This window comes from Chroicocephalus ridibundus, chromosome Z (assembly GCF_963924245.1).
Source record: "Chroicocephalus ridibundus chromosome Z, bChrRid1.1, whole genome shotgun sequence".
NCBI classification, from domain to species: Eukaryota; Metazoa; Chordata; class Aves; order Charadriiformes; family Laridae; genus Chroicocephalus; species Chroicocephalus ridibundus.
The window spans coordinates 51,070,958-51,089,920 of NC_086316.1; the positions used below are offsets into that span (position 1 = coordinate 51,070,958).

The window sequence follows — 18,963 nt, forward strand, 5'->3', positions numbered from 1 at the left end:
GTGCTTTTTGCTTTTACTTTTCCAATACTTCCCATCATTTCACGCAAATATTTTGTTTGTTGACATACACCACCAGAACTTGTTATTGTTTTTAAAATCATAAACAAGATAATTTATTCTGTCAACGAGATATGGAAAGTTCTTGCCCTTATTACTGAAGAACATAGAACTTGTGAATTACTACATTGTGCAAAATCTAAATTTTAAATATACATATGTGTATGTTTAAGAATTCTGGTATCCTTACTAACTAATACATTTGAGCAGAGTGCGTACTCTGTGTACACAGAGTCTTACCAATTTTAATGCAGCTGTAAGGAACTGCACTTACGCACCAGTTCGCTGGTTTGAAGTCTCACTGAAAAAGATTTGGCAAACACTGACCCAAATCATCCTCAAGCCTCGTGCTCCTGTGATTGCTAGCAGTGGAGATTGGTTGTGTGAGCTCTGCAGGATAAAAGTATGGTAGATGCTTTAGACAGGTAGGTGGAACTTCTGTGCAAAGAGAGTGAGTATAGTTGAGTCCGCTACGTATTCATCTGCACAGTGATCCCTTATATCATAGATGGCTCGATAGGAGACATTTCTTAAATGCCTTTTTGTACATGAGAAAGACGAGGCAAGGATATTAAGAGCAATGCTCTCTTAACACTGCCCACTGCATAGAAGGATGTAGCTGAGACTTCAGTAAGACGCTGTTTAACCTCACAGGACTCTTGGAGTCTTGTCACAAGTTACATTAAGAACTTTTATTAGATTTACTATTAAAATTCAGGATAAAGGAAGCTGCAAAACTTACCTGTCTCTCCAGAATGTTGCATCATTTTAAACTGCTTCCATCTTTTGGGGTCACTTGTAAGAACTCCAGAGGAGGAATCATATCTCTTCTTTCATGTTCTCCTCCCATACTGTGATGCCTTTCATTATTGCGTCTTATCTCTTGGAAGCTCTGCAAAACAGCCAGACAGATTGATTTTCCATTACTGCTCTAGTCTGTTCCTATTAATATGTGAAAAATATTTACTTGTTAGATATAATTAGATCACCCAAACTACGTTAAATGAATATCCTTGGTCTGGGGGAAACCCACAGAAGTCAGGTCTAACATCTTTTCATGTTAGCCATACAAACTTAACGCATAGGTGTACTAGATCACATGCTTTAATTGCTAGGCAAAGTTCCCTTCTTTCTGCATCACACTCTACAGGAAGAAGATCTCAGAGCAGCAAGATATTTCTGAATGTTTCAGTATCAATTATAAAACCATTAATTTATTCTTGCATATGTGTATTTTGCTTTTATACCTTAATCGCATTGCTTTAAGATTTAAGGAATCAGTTGTGTAAACTATTTTAAATTATTCTACTGAAATCCAGTCCATTTCCTGGCTCAGTCCTTAAGGGCCACTGTGATTTTGGTAGAAAAGAGCGTTACGTTAGGAACTCAGTAGAAAGGGTCTATAAGAATATCTGAGAACTCTCATTATCTGCAGACCACTGACGTGGTAGAAGATAATGGCACTTTTCAAGAAGCCGTAGAAAAGCATGTTTTGTTGTTTTCTTAAGGGTCTTAACCTGCAAGTTGTCATCAAAATACATGGTTGCCTATCAGCTGGTACAGTGGGGGCCTGTATGTGCTGCTTTTACTGTTCCTGGGTCCTTCTGTTTTCCTTCTGTCTTTCTCAGAGGAGTTTCTGAGGAAAACCTTAGTCAGAAAAAAATTCATTTTCTTTCCCTACAAAGTAGCATGGTACACAGAGTCCCGTTATGTAAACTTTTTAGCAATATGTTGCGAAGGTAGAATTACAGTGCATGACTTTGGGAATACCTAACAGTACTTTTTCAGAAGCATTTTCTGGCAAAAGTTTAGCATTGCTACACCCCTGGATTTTTATACCTACTTTTAAACGGGTTTGAACAATGGCTATAATATTTAGCTGCTGCAGACTCACCCAGGATCTTTTTATTATGCCTACTCCCCACCCCACCTCTTTCAAATTAAGTGGTAACAGATGTGTGACCACAGTTACACCAATCCACACTGCTACCTACAAATACACCAGCCACTGAACTTCTCTCTGTAACTTAAAATCCTGCCACTGGGGAATGGCAGGGCTGCGTTGAGGCTTTGGATTCTTGGGTGAATCTCTGAGACGTTCATCTCCCGCTGCCGTTCTGGGTCATTCCTGAGCCTGTTGCACAAACCGTCGGTGACTTGTGTGCCCAAGATAAATGCTGTTGAAAACCAGTAGAAACATACTGTTAATAATTCAGACGCATATCTTTGCAAGGCTGAGTACGTGTGTTGGTTGCATTGTGAAGGTCTTTCATGTTAATGAATGTTAATGTTCCATCCATGTATATAGGAACACAGTGTTCCTGGCATCTTGAATCTTCTCTCTGACAAGTTACGTTGGGCTCATGTTGGATATCGTAGTGATCTGAGGTAGTTACAATGATTTTGGATTAACTGAGTAAAGTGAAAAATGAATCTCTGAAGTAAAGACTAAATTCTACTTGAGATTTTCAAGAGCTTCCATCACTATAGAGTGCCTCACAATTTATGTAGCATTTACCCTAACAGCAACTCTTTACTATCATTGCATCTGGTTATTGTTTAGGGAATGTAGGCATCAGGCTAACAAAGTAATTTGCCCAAGATCATGCCAGAATGTGAACTAGAATATGAGTTTTTCCAGTCCCAAATGAACATCTTGCAGCTTGAGGGGTTATCCTCATCACTTAGAAGTATGCATGGGATTCTCAGTGATGGGATGGGAAAGTACCGAAACCAGATTACAACCTGGCATCAACACGCCCTTTGCAGAAAAAAACAGCCAAGTAAGGCCAGGCTGAATGTTTTGGCCATGCTACTTTTTTTGGAGTTTCTCATGACACTCTGTATTACTTTATAAAAATGCATAGCTCTTTTTGAAGACTTTTCAGATTTAGTTATTTCAGGAACAAGATGACATTTTCAAGTTTCTGAAAAGTTTGTGTGAATTTTTGGGGGAGTATGTATAAAAGATAGAAATCTTACTAATTAGTTAATCTTTAACACTTTACACCATTAAGACTCTCTGTAAGTCAGGGAAGAGGAAGAAAAACATGAAACCTCTAAACTTTTTTCCCCCATCTTATAATTTATGATGGCTAAATGGATCGTTTTTGAATGTGTGTAATAAAACTCACTCTTAGGCTGAAACATTGTATTTCAGGTTCAAGCTGAATCCAATTTTTACAGGCAACCTGTTAACCTCTATGCCAAAAATAGGTAAGATTCTAATGGAAATGTTGATGAGCCTTAATAAAGCAACTCTACCAAATGACACAGTTTCATCTAGTATGTGTACATACACTATATTACTGCTATTATACATACTGTAAGTGACACATGAGCAAGACAAAATAACATCAAATACAACAAATGTGTGTGACGTTGGTACAGAGATTTAAAAAAGGTGGTGTATGTGAGGAAACCTTTTATGGTAAAATAAGAATACCATTTTGTAAGCCCTTCTTGCAGTACAATTAATTACTGAGTTCATTAATTAATGAACATATTAGAGAAAGAACACCATTACTGACCAGTGGAGACCTGATATATTACTGAGTCAATAAACTATTGAACATGAAACAGGACCTTTCAGGAGAATTTTTTTCTCATGATCCACAAACGCATATATTATTCTTGCACGGTCAGCACTTCTTTGGTACCCTTATATTTCATATTACTAATTCTTTTAATCATGCATACATACAGCAGTGTTTTATAACCTAACTAATGAGTAATTGGACAGGTGACATTGGGACTGAGGCCCTGAAGTGTCAGGCATAATAGAGCAGGATTATTTTTTTTTTGCCACTAGGTGTTAGAGAGCAAAAGAAAGTAAAAGAGCAGGTAGGATAGGAAGGAAAAAGGACTTTTGTACCAGAAATTTATCAGAGAAATACAGATTTTCAGTGGATCTATGAACTGTAAATGGCTTTAAATTGCTCTCTGATGCAGACAAATAAGTAAACAGATAAAACATTTAAAATAACTCTGAACATTTTTCATTGTCAGCAACCAAGGAGTTTAGGTTGGCCAAGCTGAAGTTGACTGTAATTTTCTTTATGACAGCACAGTTAGGGTAGTTCTTTTTTTGATATGGAAGGAGTGTGTGCGCCTGTGTGTTAATTGTTGGAAAAGGCAAGAACCTTCATAATGCTTCAGTATCTCAGTGGCCATAGGTACCAAGCACCCTTCCCCCACCTTAGCCCCCAAGTAATCATTGATTGCATCTAAATCTATAGAGATATCTTTTCCTGGCAGCTCTGGTAGTTACAGTAGATTGTTAATCTGTGAATGATCAGAATAAGCCTCTCTGTCTCAGAAATCTCCATGCAAATTACATCTAAATGCATGCCATAAATTTATTAGTAGCAGTTTGAAGTGCATAGGTCATCTTCTACGCTATTTAAAAACATATGTCTGTTACACATTAAAAAGAGTCTCATTCAATTTATATTCACTTTTCTGTGGATGTAGCTAGCCCCTGTTAAAGTAAAACTGTGTAATTTTTAAAATAATTTTTAAAAGGGACATGAGATACTAATAAGGTATATTATTTAGGCAAATTTCAGATCTCTGCATGGGACTGGAGTTTTATCATCACTGCTTTGAAATAATTCCATCTTTTGCAAAACAGAGAAATATATGTTTGAGAAATAGGGAGTGCTAAGAGGTAAAGGGCTATCCCTTTACCTAGATATTGGAGACAGTGATAGATGCAAAGGAAAGTTACAGGATGTTTTATGAACTAGTCCTATTCTTGTACCTTCATCATTTTATCCTAATTTGGGAACACATCAAATCCATGACTCCTTTCTGTGTCTGAGTTATATCTTATGTGAAAAAAAAGGAAACTTGAGAATAACCTTTGGATGCCATGGAGGAAGGGGAAAGAGATCTGTCGTTTTCCTTTTTGTGTGTTTTTGTTTCCTCATTTTATTCTTGGTTTTAATCAAGGTGATATGCTGCTGTACTAAGACATCACTAGTAACATTTTGCTTCAGGCAGTTGATGCAAAACCAGGAAATTTGTAGAACACCTTCAAAATCCTTCATCCTACCAGTTTGTTTTTTTCTTTTTTCCTAAAGGAAATAGAGCAATTCTTTTAAAGACTTTAGGAATGTATTCATCTCCATGGGACAACAGACTATGTTATTATTGAATACGCATGTTAGTTGTCATTGGTCAGGGATACTGATGTATGTTTTTGAAAGAAAATGATTCTCTACTTAAAAGAATGAGCAATGCTTTGAATGTTGGAAGGTGGGTTTTTGCTATACAGTTAATACCTTCTAGCCCTCACAACAAATTTGTACAAGAAGGAAGAAAGACAATAATATGTGTTTTCTGTTTCTTTTTCCAGGCCATCCGCTGTACACTGGTAAATTGCACGTGTGAATGTTTTCAGCCAGGGAAGATTAACCTGAGAACCTGTGATCAGTGTAAACATGGTTGGGTGGCACATGGTAAGAAACGTCTGTTCTGGGCTTGTCTTCTCTATTCTGTCCATCTTTCCCAGTATCTTTAATTATTAAGAGATGGAGTGATACAGACAGTAATGATATCTATTTGTCTGTACGTGCATGTGCGTGCAGTCTGGGTTTGTGCATGTGTATGCATGCATGTGCTATTTTACAGCAATTTCTAAGGTGAAAAAGTTGAGTGTCTGTTATTCTAGCAATAGCTTCAAGTGCCACCGAAGTTCAACAGCTTGTGTACAGCTCAAAAGAATATTCTAGCCTCCAGGAAATAATGCCGTTCTAGCAGGGCTTAGCAGAAAGGCAAAAAGTTTATAGTACGGTTGCACAGCAAAGTTTGTATTGCAAAGAAGCTTCAACCAATAAGTCACTGAGCCTAATGGAAATTCAAACATCGAGAGTTTGGATGTCGGAAGGAAATAAGTGTATCCTATATGGATCAACAAAAGCGTGCATATGTGATCTGTAAGTTGAACGTCTCTTCCAATACTTAAGTAGCTAAAGAAAGAAAGAAAAAAAGGAGGGATTGGAATGCCCAGATCCTATATAAAGGCATCAAAATACACTTATAGACCTTCCATTTTATTTATCCATAAATATTTTGTGTGTTTGGTGTTTTTTGTTTTCTCTAGACAGTCGTGCATGAGAGAGAAAGAGAGAGCTGTATACAAAATTAGAAGGCAAATAAGGAGGATACCTAAAATGGTTTAATGAAAAGGAAAGAAAATAAAAGAAATAAATAAGAGGGAAAAAGAGAAAGATTACTATGTTTACAGAAGAAATTAGTGTTGGAGATTTCTTCTCATGGTCTAGGCTATTGGCATCTAAGCAAGCACAGTCTTCACTCCCCACTTCTACCAGACATTCAGTGGGTTATATTTTATAAATTTTATTTTATTTTGAAGAGGCCTGGAGTGGAAGCTTAGTACTTCCTTCCTAAGATGCACTTGATCTCTATTTATTTAGTTCATGTCTGTGCCTGAATCTGCTGACGTATGGCAACTGTGAATGCTCAACAAATTCAACAGCACAGACTGTCAGAGAAGTTTTTAAAACATTCACATACATGGAAAGGAAAGCAGGAATGCAGGTACCATGCAGTGCTATGTCACTGCAGAGTAATATATACAGCCTGCCTACAAATACCGTAACACCACCAGTCTGGTAGCTGGTTACAGATTTATTATGTACTAGATTCTCTAGGGACACAGCTTATTTTTGCTCCTCTTAATTCCCAGAAAGTTATCTTCAGTCACAGTATAACCAGACTCACATTTCTTGGAAAGATGGGTAAACCTCGTAAAATTTGTGTAGTTCAGGCATGCTTCAGGCTTTGTGTGGAATCAGCATCTGAGGTTTTGCTGATCCACCGATAGGGAAGACTTGTCTAGCTATTTTCCAGGGTGTCCTTCTGTTGAGTAATAGAAATTAGGAATCTAGCACTTATATTCTGGCATATAGGCATCCCACATTTTCTTTTTAGCCAGTACATCTTAGAAAAGTGTGATCAGATTTTCCTGATAAATTCTTCCCTATGAGGTAGTTGAATTCAAAATCAGAATATATGATGGTAATCTCAGATTACCACAGTGTGTATAATAGAAATGTCCCTGTTTTACAAATCCGGAAAGTTGAAAGATGAATGTGATAATTAGGGATACACCACCTGCTCCCATACCTGAGTGCCTAGCATTCCAAATAGAAAACTTAATATAGCTGTATATTATTAGAAAGTGTTTGTTTTACTACTGCACCAAAGTGAAGAGTGCTCTGATTTATTTTTTTTTTTAGTACACTGTGTACATTCATCTGGAGTATTTACATTTTATGGCAGAGTGAGACAAGTCAGATGTATGTTTCATATACATAGTCAAAGCACAGGCTTATAAATTACTTCCTGGAGACTATGATGCATCTGCTTCAATTCTTGATCTTAGCTGTTTTCCAGGATTTCGAAGGCAGCATTCAGGAAACTGATCAATTCATTGCACTGTAGCGCCTGGATTTCAAAATGACTGAATCAGGTTACTGTTCAGAAGTGATTTTCTTTAAACTGTTAGCGCGGTACATTCAGAAGTTGTTCCTTGAATGCAAATAGTATTTCCTGCTGCTTTAATTAAAGGGTTTCCTTCTGATTTTTATTAATGAATTTCAACTCAGCACCTTGACACATGGCATAGTACTTTACTGAATGTAATTATCAAAGAATAGGTGTTTCCAACAGGAAGTGCCGTGCTTATACTGTTCTGATAACCTAGAATCATAATTAACTGAATAGATCAAAAATAGCTTAGAACTGCAGTCTTCTCATGCTGTACTAAACTAACCTGTGCAGAGTTAAATCATGTTAATAACTGCCATTTAAAATGTTGGAATTCTTGGAGTGAGGAGGAAAGGGCATGCAGCCACCACAGTATTATTGCATAGAGCAACTGTTGGCCTGTTTTCTTTTTTCCTGCTTCTGTTGTCTTTCTCATGTTTTTCCTCACTCACCTAAAATGAGCTGCACACATCTTGAAAGGAAAGGTTTCCTACAAGTTCAATTTCTTCTCTCTGGAGCTGCCAACAGTAGGATTGTCAATGTATGAACAGATTCATCAGAGAAGTTATCTTGTGGCAAGACAAATGTTTCTATTGGCAAGAGTTCAGCTTATCGAGTTTTGACCCTGCACCCCTGCGCTGCAGTGGTAATCCTACCATCAGTATTTTTAAGGCTGAAGCCAAAAGCTGTGTAGAGCAGAGCAGCATTCTCTAGCATTGCTGTGCATAATGGAGAACGAGTTATTGCTGATGTGAATCTCTGGATATTTTGAGGGATTTGGGTAGCTAGACTGTTTTAATTTGTTTTCAGCCTAAGCCTGGCTTTCCTATTGTCAGCTTGGGTGGGTATTTATTTTCTAAAACACAAAATAAATGGTTTAAATTGAATAAGCCATTTCCTAGGCCTCCAGCAGGCAAACAGATAACAGTTGGATGCTTTTCGGTTTTGTTTTTGGTGGTTTGATTTTTTTTTTTAATGGATAAGATACTTTGTATAGTCCATATGGTGGAAAATGAAATCTTACTAAAATCTAAATAGTTGATTTTTTTTTTTTTAAGGACAATTTATTTTAGCACAGGCAATTGCTATTTTGTGGCTTTTAAATAATGTGGGAGTAAGATGACTACAAAAAATTAGGAGTTTCTTGAGTGCTTGAATTGGTTACTTCTCCTGTTACTTTTGTAGTATTAAAAGTAACATACTATGCTATGAAAATAGTCATGACATTTTACTAGCTTTAGCACAAAACCCACTCACTCAAACTTTATTCAAAATAATGAAAAAAGCCCCACTTTATTTGCCACCCACTTCCCCTAGCAGAAATATCTTAGCCAATGAGGAAAGAAATTAAGCAGGTCTGCAGTAAAAAGATGTTGATTTCATTGATTTTGCATTTTTCCTTGTGTGCTTGTCGTTGATGTCAGCATAACTACTGTACTGCTAGCAGAAATACATTTATTATACCTAGTCCAACAGATCAAAAGGCCCAATGCAGTGTCAATGGGAAGTACAGTCTACCCTCTCTCATGACTGTTTTGGTCTAAAAAGGTGCTAAGGTGCCAGATGTCATAGTGGACTAAAACTATTATTTATGACGTTCGTTCTATTTATTTTTGTTTCAGTATCTCAGCCTTCACAGTGATCTAAAAAAACACAGTACAATAATATTTTTAAGTTTGTCTGAAGTCATTGTCACCTTGTTTCAAAGAGAGTCAGAAAATTAGAAATACTAGTTCTCTGTCTTGCCCTCAAACTGATCACTGGTAAAACTCAATCAGACAGCAGCGGCATGTTTTTCAAGGTTGTTTTGGTACACTGTGCATTCTGGGGCTACCTGAATTTCACACTGTTCAATCTGCTCTAGGAAATAAAGTATCCTGTGAACATTGTTGCTGTCTTACTTCTTTTTTTTTCTCTCAGAGAAAGCTGATGCCGAGTCCTCTAGTGATCTTTTATGTCTTTTCATCTGCATCATGCCAGTCGGCACAGCTCGGTGCTGGACTTTTTATTCAAGTAGACTTTAGTACCTCTCTGAAGTATGGTGGGACCACATATGGCCCCATCTCCAGTCCAAGACTTGGCCAGGCCTTTTCTCTACTAACATTGAGATTGAGTTCCTCTTGGTTTTAATGAAAATGACGTTAACTTGTAGACTTTGGTACACAGGCCAAATCCATTACTCTTTCTCAGTTTAAAAGCGGCCATCCAATGAATACTCATGCTCAGAGGCTTGCCATGTGGGTTACACTTTCACCTTCTGAAGGAAGTTTTCTGCTGCCAGTATTTGTATAATGCATGTACTAGCTTGCTGTAAATGAGACTAACAAAGAAAACAACTACCTCCACTAGAAAATGGAGAATGCTCTGTCAAAAAGTCAGATGCATGACACGACTGTGACTTCTTTATTAAAAATGGTTGAGTTTTGTGAATTTCTACATTGAAGTTCATGAAATTGTCAGGTAAAAGAAACATGAAGTGAGAACAAAAGAAAGGAAGGACGGGGTAAATAAATAAAGAAAAGAAACAGAAGAATGGTGTGGAAATTTTAGAAATTGCATCTTTCCCTTTCCCTGAAGTTGCTGAAAGGATTTGGTCCAGGAGGGAGGTTTAGATTTTAAATGTGAGCTGCATGGGAATGAGTCGGGAAGGAAGAGGAGTGCTATGTTGAAATAAAAATCATCAGGGTTCCTATATTTGTTTAAGGCCAAAGCTGTTAAGTGAAAGAAATCCAGGTTTTCAAAGTCAAAGATCATCTCCAACAAACCAAACCAAACCAAAACCACGTCACAGATCTTAGAGTCTCTCTAAAAGCTGGCAGAGCTGCATGTTGTTCTTCACTTAAAAATGGAGATAGTAGGGAATAAATACTAAAAAAGGAAAGGAGAAATGTAATCCTATTATTATAGTTTACTGGTAAAATAATTGGGTTATTTTTATATTGTTCCACAGGATATAAAAAAATAATAACAATTTTAGCATACTAAACATACTTGTTTCCTTCTATTAATTTTATTTAATGCTTCAAAATGCTTTAAAATAACTTGAGAACATCACAGATTTTTTTTTAGTTACGTAGAGATTTTTAGCAAAGTGATTTTCTACAATTCATTGATAACAAAGACTAGCTCTTCGTGACTTTTAAAGTAAAACTATTTTAGATCTAGTCTGGCTTTTCCTGTCTTTTACTGACAAAATCATTTTAATCCTTCTGTTATAACTTCCTTTTGACCCTGAAGGCTGAGGCATATTTTTCATTACTCAGTTGCTTCCAGGAACCTTACCTGATTAACATTCACTACTGGTAAACACTTTTTTAAGTCCCTCCCTCTGCCGCTGCCATCCCTTTTTGCTTCCCTTCAGCAGCAATTCCCAAAGTGGCCAATGCAGCACAGAGAAGATGCACTCTGTTATCTTGTGGGTACGCTGACCCAGTATCTGGTTTTAAAGCCTGCCACATTGGTAGGAATGATGTGATGTAGTGTTTGCTTTGGGTTACTTAAGATCACCCTTAATGCAAGTGAAGCTGAGGTAAAAGCAAATGAGAATATCCAAGTATTAGGGGATCCAAGATACATAACATTGTTTCAAAGGTTTATAAGACACAAGTGACAGAAAGGACATAACAGTTGCCCCAAGATTAGATAAAATAAAAATAAAATAGAATAAAAAGCCATCCTTTTCTGTCCTTGTATTCAGCTGATACTTGCATAACCTTATGGTCAAGGGTTTAGTCCTCGTGCAAATTTGACATCCTCAATTGTAGAGTAAGGTTTTTCCTGGGGGTAAACCACAGGTTCTGTACTTATATATGTTCACACTCACACCTCCTTGGATTTCCCTGGGTGTCCATTCAGATCAAGAACTTTTTTCTCTTCTTTCCTGCTGCCCCCAGGACATCTTAATGCTGTCAGGAAGAGGTTAGACCTTCCTCCCTCTCCACAACTTTATTAGCTCATGGCCCTGGGTTTGATTTGGATATGCCAATGTCCCTTGGACATGGTCAGGTGAGATTATCCCTGACCAGACGTTAAGCAGTCAGCTAAGGACTGTTCCAGTGCCTGGTAAGCCCTAAACAGACCATGACCCATTCTGAAACATAGTGGCCTTTTCTGCTTGGTTGAGATCTATTCACATCTCAAAGTGAAGCCCGTTCTCATTGTGAATGTTTTATTTTCTGAAAATCTTTTCATTTACTAATCATGCTTTGTACTCTCACAGAAATGGCATTAATACCATCAGTTACTCATTGGCAGCTCTGAAATACATCTAAGGCCATTTTTATAGTTATGATCTCCCTTGACTAGCTATAAAATGCCCAGAGAGGTTTAGACTAAAGGTATTTCAAAAGTGCAAGTTATTGTTATTTGGTGCCTGTCATTGTTGAATTTACAGTTTACATCCCATTTAGTACACCCAATGCCACAGGATAAAATGCTAGGAGATGTCTTGGACAATGATGTCTTACGCCCTCTTCTTAAGGAGAGAATCCAGTAAGGGAAAAAAATTGACTTGCTACGTGCAAGATGGAGCAAAGGCAATAAAAACAATGATTTTTTTTTTAACATTAGCAATTGGAATTCCTCTTTCCAGACATGGTAGAGTCTGCTTTTTGTAAAGGTAGTAAGTGAAACCCTTGATCTTGTCCCCTTAAGTGTGGTGATAGGAAATTCACTACATGGCATAGCTTCAGATAGGAGCAAAAGAGTGTCTGGTGCTCACTGCTTGATTCCCAGATGAGCAGAATAAATTCTGTGGGACCTGAGAGTGCCAATCACCAGCAGATTTGTGGGGCAGCAGTGGTGGTCTTCTGCAACATGCATCCATAATTCTCCAGCATGTTTAGGTGGCAGTACCTGCTTACTTGTCTCTTTTAACACCTATGCTGCTGCACATGAATTGCTGTGATGTGCTAACCACTTTATCATTTTATTACACTTTATTACATCATAAATTTTATATCTTCTTAACGATCCTACAAGAAGCTTAATTGTTTATAGGAACATCTTAATTAACTAGAGGTCACTAGGTTAAGCAGAACACAAATTGAAAGAGCTCTAAATGAAACAAACCCAACCACTCCATTCCATATAGCTTCATAAGGTTAAAATGGGATTCGTCTGCAAGAATAAAAAATTCATACTGCTTTCAGATGTTACAAAGTAACGATAATACCATGGGTAACTTTACCTCAGCTTTCTGTTTTGCAAACATGAAATTCAATGGAAAAAACATATTTTTTTTTTTTTACCTACTAGGAAGAATTTCAATTTGAGCTGTAGCATTATGAGGAAACTTACCCCAGATTAATTTAGCAGACAATAGCGTTACTTTATTATCCCATTTCCATCTGGATTTTAGAAATAGAAAAGATAATACAAGAAATGTATAACATGAGTCTCAAAGACTTCTCTAATTATATTCTAATTGATTACAGTCAATTTTTCTGAAGTATATTTAACAAGAGCTTTGTGAAATGGTCACAGTACCTGAATCAGGGTGGGAAAGATTGATATTTATGAATGGTAGAACTAGTTGTATGAACCAGTCTTCCCAGGATCTGAACATCTTCAGCTGTCAGCAACTTTAGGACAGCAGGTTTTCCTGGGAAAAACTGAGGTGGTTTAGCACATGTGGAAAAGCATTTCATATAGGCTTGAACCAGAGTTACACCCTAGACTGAAACACCACCATGGTCTTGGCTTGCCTTTGTGAAATGCCTCTACAACACAGTCCTCCATCCAGACAGAACGATGTTAACAGGTGGGCAATGCCTGTTGCATTTTCATTACAGTTTTCAAGGCTGCAAAAAAGATGGAAGAGGTTGCCTGGAGAAGCGGTGGAATTTCCCCCACTGTAAATATCAAAGACTCATCTTGACAGAGCCAGATATAACCTAATCATCTGAGGCGCTGCTTTCAATAGAAGGCTGCACCAGACAATCTGCAGAAATCCCTTCCAACCTAGACTTTCTGTGAATCTGTGATCACAGTTAATGGAATTTGAGGTGCGTTTGGATTATGATGGAAATCCTCCAAATCCAGACCACAATCCAGGACTCCCAAATGTACTTCTATCTCACTGTATATAGTATGTCAAGCAGATGGTATTAGGACCATTAAGGTACATATTAACTCCTATCTCACCTTTATTAAGGGAGAGAATATTTTTAAGAAGGTGTTAATGGCTGACAGGAAGGAGGCGTTTGGGTTTGGGGACAAGAGATAGGAAGGATCAAAGATGAATGACTCATCAAGGTCATGGAAAGAGATATGTAAATTTAGTGGCTTCTGTTATAAATTGTAGGTTTCAACAATGACACTGTCAATCCATCTGTCAAGGAGCAGCAAAAGTGGAGCTGCCCAACAAAGAGGTCTTAGCCGGGAGTCAAGGGCAACTCCAGCAATGGCCATGCCTGCACCATCAGCACAGTTCCTCGAGGTCTGATGACAGCAGACAGAACCAGGTGCTGGCAACTGCGTCCATTGACAACCTCAGGCACGGCAAGGGAATGAGTCTGGTCAAGGGTCCATCCAGGGGCTCAAATCAGGAACAAAAGAAGGTGGGGCCAGAGACAGGGATGACGAGCAGGCTGTAACATGCGTCTGACGGTCATCTAGAAGACAGGACTACAGACAGGCATATCTACTATGTATCTTAGGCCCAGGCCTGAGCTGGAGTCCTGGACCCATGGTCTGAGAATGCAGGCTGGAGATCTCCAGAGAGGCTGGATTTGTCCATTTGGTGCACTCAGGGCCGTGACACCAGGGACTGATCAATAGTTGCTGTCTCTAGCAGAGGTGACAGATGGTACTAACACACACAAAAGGAGCTGGGTGTTGGGATGCTCACAGGATTAATCTACATGTGCATCTCCATCAGGGTAATCATCAGTGCTGAAGTCCTCCTTCACATAGGCACTAATGCACACACTGACGGAAAGGACTGCAAGGTCCAAATCCCACAGAAGAGAAGAGGATCTCTCTCATCTTACCTATCATGGTCCCCATAGTCAGGTGTCTTCATTTATGCAGTATGTCCACGCAGGAAGTGTGTAGTAGCCCAGATGTTTTCCTGAGAACTTGGAATGAAGGTTCTTTGCAGCTTGTTCCTTTGAACACATTAGCTATCAATACGGAGGAGGGAGAAAAAGCCTACCAGTTTATTTATTTATTTAAGGGGTCAATTCTGAATTAAAAACATGCTTATGAGGTATCACTATACAAAGTTAGGTCTAACCCTCATTTTATGGGCAAGAAGTTAGGAGGAAGCATTTTGGGGTTTTTTTTGTTCTTTTTTTTTTTTTCCTCTGTAAATATGTTTTCCACTATTGAAGAAAAAGTTTTTTCTATAGAAAAAAAAAAAAACATAAAAGAAAACACCTGTTTGGCTTGCAGGAATTGGACAGGGAGGCTGTTTTCCTGTCAGGCCAAAAGCGACCAGCACAGGGCCCCTTTAAAAAAAAAGTCATGATTTCTTTTTTTCCCTATTTCATGTGAGCATTGGCAGAAACTCTGACAAGCAGTTCTTCATATTTTATTATGTTCTTGTCTGGCAGAATCTCTGTCAGGCAAAAACCTTGTCAGCGGAAAACCTGTCGTAGGATCAGAGGAGACAAAAACAGGTGTCACAGAGGCAGTCAAAACTGAAGGAAAAAAAAGATTAGGCTAAAGAGAGAAAGGCAGACAATTACATTAATGCCATTGCTTTTATCTTATAGATGTGTGTTATTATCTCGGGGTGCTGAGTGCGCAATTGCCTCAAAGAAAAGTAGACAGGAGACAAGGGGAAACTTGATAGTTATTAACTGAAGAGGCAGTGTGTCAAAGCTGGATGGGGTTCAAAGTTTTGCAAAGGGATAAAAAAAATTGCAGACAGCAAGCAACGTCTGTGAACAAACTGTGGTTCTGCTTTCGGCTACATAAACCTAGTAGCAATCTAAATGTTTCAACTTGGAATCAGATCATAGACAGAAAAATTAATGAAAGTTTTCATTCAGACTTTTTTTAATAACATTTATTTTGTGTACATGCAACCGGAGTGCTGGGGTTTTTTTTTTATCTGTTATAAAAATGTTGTTAGAGCATGAGGCATGGCGAGGCATGAAGACATTTATCAGTTTAGTTGCTGTGTTGTTTGGGTTTGAAACACCTATTATCAACACACATTTAATTTTAAAATGCTATTAAGAATCCTTTTACTAAGCGTGAACATCTGTACATGCAAGCTGTAAATTAGAAGATCACATATGTGTCCCTGTCAGAGACTAAATGCATTTGGCAAATGGTTTCCATTATTAGCTTTTAAATACAGTGAAAGGCAGAAGGAAAAGTTGGGTTTGCCTATGAATCAGAATATGCTGTACTTACTCTCCTTCCATGATCTTTTGAAATCCACAGTTCCTTAGCACACATTTCTCTTCTATCTGTATTAACTTGTGAAAGGGATGAAGACAGAAGTGAAATGGAGATCACCAAAGGATGCCATGTTGTAGCTGGAATTTATACCCACACTGATTCAGGATGTTCACCCACCCATATAAATGTTAATGTCCCATGTTTTCTTCGCTTGTGCCAGGGATAAATGGGATAATTTCCTACACCATGAAAATATTTGAGGCATTTAGTAGACACTGGCAAGTTTTCTTGTCCTTAGTCACCTTCTAAGCATGATTTTTTGAGGAGCAATTTTTTCCACCTACAAAATGCACCACATTACACCATGTTACAGGCAGTATTAAATCTGCATCCTGAGGGAGGCTACGTTAGACCACCTCTTGTAACTGCAGTCGTTTGCCTGTCCCTCCAGCATTTCAGTTGTTCATAAGCTACCTTCTGTTTTTGAAAGGATTTGTTACTTCTTGTTCCTTCGTTGATGGAAAAGAAGAAGATCTTGAATGCAGAAAAATGTGAAGCTGTTTGTGTTCACTACTAAAATCAATAGCAAACTACAGTGCTCCACGTTGCCATTAATAATACCGTATCTGTTTTACCATTCTCGACATGCTGTTGTTGCAACAGTATTATGGAATCTTTCTATGTTGGTATTATATATTTAATCTGCCTGCCAATTTCAGTTTTTCTTGCTGAAGAAAGTGGCCCAGATATTTATATATTTTAAAAAGTCTGTAAAACTCTCTGTTATTGTCTGGACACAGACCACGTAAAACTTCTTTTTCATTTTCCTATTGACCCTTGAAAAAAATCTAGTAATCTGGAAAGATGATGATGTTTATAAAATTCTGTATTGTCATGTATATGTCTGTGTGCACTCCAACTGTATCCCTCTTTAGTAATTTAGAGACCTAGATAGAGAGCATGCAAGAAAATCAAGAGTGGGACTATTGCAGACCCTAAATTTCAAACCGAAATGAAATGACATCCATAATAATCTACCTTGCGATTTACTAACTTTTCTCTGTGGTGGTCGGAGATACACAGACAGGCAAATCAGCTGAGAGAAGGGGTTTCACTAGACCTTTTCATCCCTCTGTAGGGTACCTAAATATTTATCTAAGATCAGCAAATTAGCAAGAGGTATGTGTGTTTCCAACTTCAGTTGCATTAAAGCTAGGATATTTAAAATTCTTTTGTGTTCAGTAAAGGCAAATGCTCATGCATTTTTGTAACTATCCAAAAAACAATGAGACCTCTAAAGTACAAAATTCATCACTGCATACTTGTCTGTCTTTTCCTTAACAAAATGGAATCCACTCAGAAGCATGGCTTTTAATTTGGTTGACTTTGTCCACGGCACGTTGGGAAGGAAGAGGTCTAAGGTCAATGAGTAAATTTGCACAGCTGAGCCTATAAACTGGCCACAGTACAGATGAAATGAAAGATTTTGTCTTTGTTTTCTGTCTTTTGATAAATTGAACAAGTATTTGAGCCTTATTTTAATGTATCTTTGTACTTAATTTCCTTTGAATTACACAGGGTCCCAAAACTCCAGTAAAATATAACTGGGGAAGTAGTTTTCCCCTCCCTAGTTTACTACATAAAAAAAACCCAAACAAAAACAAACCGAAACCAAACACAAACGGAACATAAAAGTTCATTCATTGATTTGTTACAAATAGATCCAAAGTTTTTTGCTGGAATTTTGCATAGTAAGAATACTGCAGGCTGTAATGTGAAGATTGACATTGTATCAATTTCAAAGTTCTCCTTACCATTCAGGTTATACTGAGCAGAGTCTCTGTAAAACCTGGGGATTTTGTTTACTATTCAAGGAGGTAAAGAGTGGATATGCCAACATGGGGAGGAGGTTTAGGCTGGACATTTGGAACCATTTCTTTACTGAGAGGGTGGTCAAACACCTCCCCAGAGAGGTAGCTGGTGCCCCTTGCCTGTCAGTGTTTAGGAGGCGTTTGGACAACGCGCTCTATAAATAGGCTTTAACTTTCGGTCAGCCTGGGAGCGGTCAGGCAGTTGGATTAGATGATCGTTGTAGGTCCCTTCCAACTGAAATTTTCTAAATTATCTAAATGATTGTGGTGCATACTTGATACTTCAGAGTTAGGTAAGAAAAACGGTACTGAAAGGTTCCTAATTCCTATACTAATTATCCAATATTTTTTTTGGCCCCCCCTTTTTTAATAGTTAAAATTTCTGAAACAAGTACTTGAAATTTAGAATTCACCATGGAAATATTACTTGGCTGTATGTTGTTATAATAAAACACAAGGTGCTTTTTAGGCTGTTCCACAAAAAAAAGGCAATTACTCAGCAAGAATGCGATTTTAAGATTCATTAGATCTCCTCTTTCTCTGTCACTGAACAGCTTTCCACTCACACTGAGGTAAAGAATATCAGACTATTGAGGCGGTGCTAAGAATTGAATTGGGCTATTTAAAGGTAGCCTTCTTCATTTAAGCACCTAGATGAACCCATCCTAGCAGTGTTTTTGGAAAAGATTGTGCAGGTTACGAACAAAAAGTGACAAACATGTTAAGACCTTTCTGGGTGAGCTTTTGAGCCCACTGAAAGTGTAAGAAGTATGAGTAGTACCTCATGCTGCACTAGGAAGGGACTTTTAATGTGTCATTTGTGATGTTCAGTCACTCGTATCTTCTTCATAAGGACACATCTGTTTATGTCTTTTTTCAGGTATGATAAAGCTCATTCTTTTATATAGCATGTTTCATCTTGAAGTCTTCTAAGAACTTATGAAATCATACACTGCTGCAGATACTGTTGAATGTATTCACCTGTGAAACAGGGCATTGTTCATTAGCATATGGAAATTGAACCAATAGTTCAGAACAGAAAATTGTGAGGAATGCTTTATGCACATGAAATTAGATGGGCAACTCAGGATAGCAGAATAGGACTACTGCTCTGAGATTTGACAAGAAGGTTAAGTTAGTACTTTTTTCCTTACAGAAAAACCAA

The 18,963-nt window shown here is 37.8% G+C and overlaps 1 protein-coding gene across 3 annotated transcripts in view; it reads left to right on the forward strand.

Annotated features, from left to right (window-relative positions):
• The window catches only part of BNC2 (basonuclin zinc finger protein 2), a 332,785-nt gene that overhangs the window by 211,540 nt on the left and 102,282 nt on the right, over positions 1–18,963 (forward strand). For all 3 annotated transcript variants that reach the window (XM_063321447.1, XM_063321449.1, XM_063321448.1), the window contains exon 3: positions 5,417–5,519. In XM_063321447.1, the coding sequence (XP_063177517.1) occupies positions 5,417–5,519 (103 nt within the window). The remainder of the gene's footprint in view (positions 1–5,416; positions 5,520–18,963) is intronic.